At 39.2% G+C, this 3,619-nt stretch overlaps 1 protein-coding gene across 7 annotated transcripts in view; it reads right to left on the reverse strand.

Moving 5' to 3' along the window:
• Positions 1-3,619, reverse strand: part of APP (amyloid beta precursor protein) — a 162,507-nt gene that overhangs the window by 12,848 nt on the left and 146,040 nt on the right. For all 7 annotated transcript variants that reach the window (XM_006758760.2, XM_006758759.2, XM_015560683.1 and 4 more), the window contains one exon: positions 2,465-2,565. In XM_006758760.2, coding sequence (XP_006758823.1) covers positions 2,465-2,565 — 101 coding nt within the window. The remainder of the gene's footprint in view (positions 1-2,464; positions 2,566-3,619) is intronic.

A 3,619-nucleotide genomic window follows, 5' to 3' on the forward strand; every position in this document is an offset into this window, starting at 1 on the left:
TAACCTTGTTTTAAAAGACAGTTATTTCAAAGGGAAGTAATATGCAAGAATTTTAATAGTCACAATAACTCATGCTTTCTTACTATGCTGTCTCCAGGAGCCCAACTAAAATCGTTGCTGTTTGTCTGGATTACATATAGAAAGAATTTGGAGGTCATTGTGAAGAAGAAATTTATTCAGTATGATAAACTTACTGTACTACACTCCTTCCTACTGTTTATGAAGCAGGCCATTCTTTCTCAAATTTAACTACTTGAATGGAATTTTAAGAACAAACTGCAACTTGTATCATCTTGTGGCATGATGATCTCATGCCAGGTCATTAGCCTAACGACTACTAAACATATTTCACATTTGTTATAAAGTTTAATGAAAATAGTCCCCTACATATTGTTTTCATTGCATCTCAAGGGCAGTAAAACGACCGATTTTCGTAATGAAAACCAACAGTCTAGCAATCTAAAGAGGCAAGATAATATACAGCCAATTTCTATGAGTTTTACTCATGGTCTATTTGCAACAAAATTAGCAGCTGCTCATAAATATTCCACCTTCCTCAAGAATTTGCTTGCTCAACATTATTGATAAAAAGCAAATCATTAATTAGCTAGTGATGCAAGTACGAAGCCATCAGGAATAAAGGCATGTCTGGACATCTTCCTGCGTCTTTAAGAAAATACTGTAATTTTGTAATATTCATCGCACTAATTACAGTGCATTATCTTATCAAGGAGCTCAGTAGAGGGAGCCGATTCTCCTAATTGCCGCCGCCGCCATTCGTCTCTGTCATGTTATAGGAGCCGGAGTCGGTGTAATTGCAGAGACCGACTTTTATGACACGGGCACCAGAAAAGGCAAATCCGCACATTCATCTCCAGCTCTGAGCCCCACCGGCTCCAACTCTTCAGAAGCTCCCCGTTTTTCTTTTAACCTCTTTAGCATCAGCCAGATGAAGAATGCCCCCGATTCTAGAATAACTATACTGATCAACTTGCCAATGAAAACCACGCTCCAAAAAGCTAAATGTCCTTTTACCACCCCCTTTCTGTCCCCAAATTATGGGAGTTAAAATGCAAATCTGAATCTCAAGTCAGTTTCTGATGTGTTCCAATAATTTAGAGTGAAAAGTTGAGGCATAAACAATACATTAAAGGCATTTCTTTGGGAGTTTAATAGTTGGATTTATATATTTTATTCGTGAGTATTAGAAAGAGATTTCCACTTGGGGAAAAAAAAAACACCAAAAAAATAAAAAAAATTAAAAAACCACACACACCAACTAAAACAAAAATAAGTGCCTGAGATGAGAACTTCTAATATTATTATCGTTATCATAATTTTATTATCATTTCTTGTTCACCACTGAATGTGTAATGAAATTGTCTCCTGTATTAATGTAACCCCCCTACTATGCTTACTGATAAGATGAAAGGAAAGCTAGCATAATGCAGGATTTATCCGAAGCTTTTCGTAAGGGATTCTACATGACTAGAGCTGCCTGCCAAGGAAATGGCTGCTTTTTGATTTACTCTAATTCCAATATTTGGGGGGGAGGGGGTGTGATTTTAGTCTGAAAAGGAAGCTGCCATTTTTCCTTCTCCAGTCTGTAACCAACAGCACCCCTGGGAACAGTCTGCAGTTGGCTCACCTTCACAGAGACACCAAGATCCGACCCCAAATCCTACCCCTGCAGGAGAACTTAGAACAGCAGTTCTCAACCTGTGGGTTGCGACCCCTTCACAGGGGTCGCCTAAGACCATCGGAAAAACAAATAGATAATTATATAATAACATATTGTTTTTGTGATTAATCACTATGCTTTAATTATGTTCAATTTGTAACAATGAAAATACATCCTGCATATCAGATATTTACATGACGATTCATAACAGTAGCAAAATTACAGTGATGAAGTAGCAACGAAAATAATTTTATGGTTGGGGGTCACCACCACATGAGGAACTGTGTTAAAGGGTCGTGGCATTAGGAGGGTTGAGAACCACTGACTTAGAACAAGGGAGTTGGGAGCAGCGAAGAAGCAAAATAGAGACAGTCGAACAAACAGGCACTTAGGTGAGCGAACAGCCAGAATAAAAAGTGTTGCTGATGCCACGCAGTGTTTGCACGTGTTTGAGATTTTGATGCGTCAAATCAATCTATTATAAACCTATTTTCTTAAAAAAACAACAACAAACCCACCAGAATGCGAGTTGATTAGAATGGCTGCTATAGTAGACGTGAATTCTACCTTAAGCCCGGCATGCGCTTAGCTGCCTTCAGACACAAAGAAAGAACTACCGCATAAAGAACCTCTCTCTCTCTTTTCTTCACGTTATTTGTGACGATCCTAGAAGCAGGAGTTTTACTGGTGTTTTTAATCTTTTTCTTAACTGGATCGATGAACAAGAGCTGATATGTCATTTGGCGAGACAGAGGGGAGGAAGGGGCCAATTATTCTACGCACCAGTTTTTGATGATGAACTTCGTAGCCCGAGTCGTGGCGGAACTCCGCGTCCATCTTCACCTCAGAGATCTCTTCCGTCTTGATATTGGTCAGCCCCGAACCTGCATGGCACCATAAGCGTTACATCCTAATTAAAGCACGCAGACAGCCCATTCGTTTTCTCTATGAACAGTAACGCTACAACACGGAGGCCACCGGAAACCCTTTCTAGGCACGAAGTTGGATGAAATGAATGACTTTTTTTCAAGAAAAATGGCACCCTATATATACATCCTTAACCACCACCTATTTTAAACAAAACAATTTTTTTTAAAGATTAAAGAAATCTGAAGTTAAAGCTTTTACTACCTTTAAGCTTAAGGTAGTAAAACAGCTAAACGCTAGCTGGGGGTTGCAAGGTTTGTTCCTAGAACACGCTGGCTTGTTTTAGGGGCTTCTTGGTTGGCATATTGCATGTCTTTTTTACATGTGCCCACAGTCCTTCAGAAAAAAATAATAAAAGCCTTTAAAAATGAACGTTAATTACCTGGTAGAACAAAACTGCTACTTTGAGGCTTTGTTCCGTTACCAATAAATTATGTCCCTGTATCTATGCAGTGAGGCCGTGTAAAAATCTTATCATTTATTTAGTTAAGTGATTTAGTTAGCGATACCGAGTGTAATTGGCTCACGGGCTGAATAAAGAGCTGCTGTACATAATCTTTGAAAATGCTCCTTTGCGACTAACTTCCTTCTCTACAAATTGCTATGACTCTTCCACCGATGATCACAATGTATTTCACTTTTCAAATAATAATAATTTGAAGCTTAAAAACAAAAATGTAAAGTCATTTTTTAAAACAAAAAGAGGCAAGTACAAAGCATGAGTTTCTACACTGTAGTATTTCAATATCCAAAGTCAGGATTTTAGGATGAGAAGGGCTTTTAAAATCATGTCCTCTCGGGTGCTTCCAGCCCAGGGCTAACTCCCAGCTCCTGCCTGAACAGAGGGTGAATATATCCGTTTGCTTCTGTTTTCAGGCAGAACGGCCTTTCTTACATGACCCCCAAACCTGTTTGCTGTAAGTTCTTTGTTCAGCACATGACAAGCCCAACCCTGCCTTCTGCATTACAGCCTTGAACAGTCAGATGCCCAGGGAGTGCCAATGGGTTCCT

The sequence above is a fragment of the Myotis davidii genome, unplaced genomic scaffold, assembly GCF_000327345.1.
Source record: "Myotis davidii unplaced genomic scaffold, ASM32734v1 scaffold175, whole genome shotgun sequence".
Lineage (NCBI taxonomy): Eukaryota > Metazoa > Chordata > Mammalia > Chiroptera > Vespertilionidae > Myotis > Myotis davidii.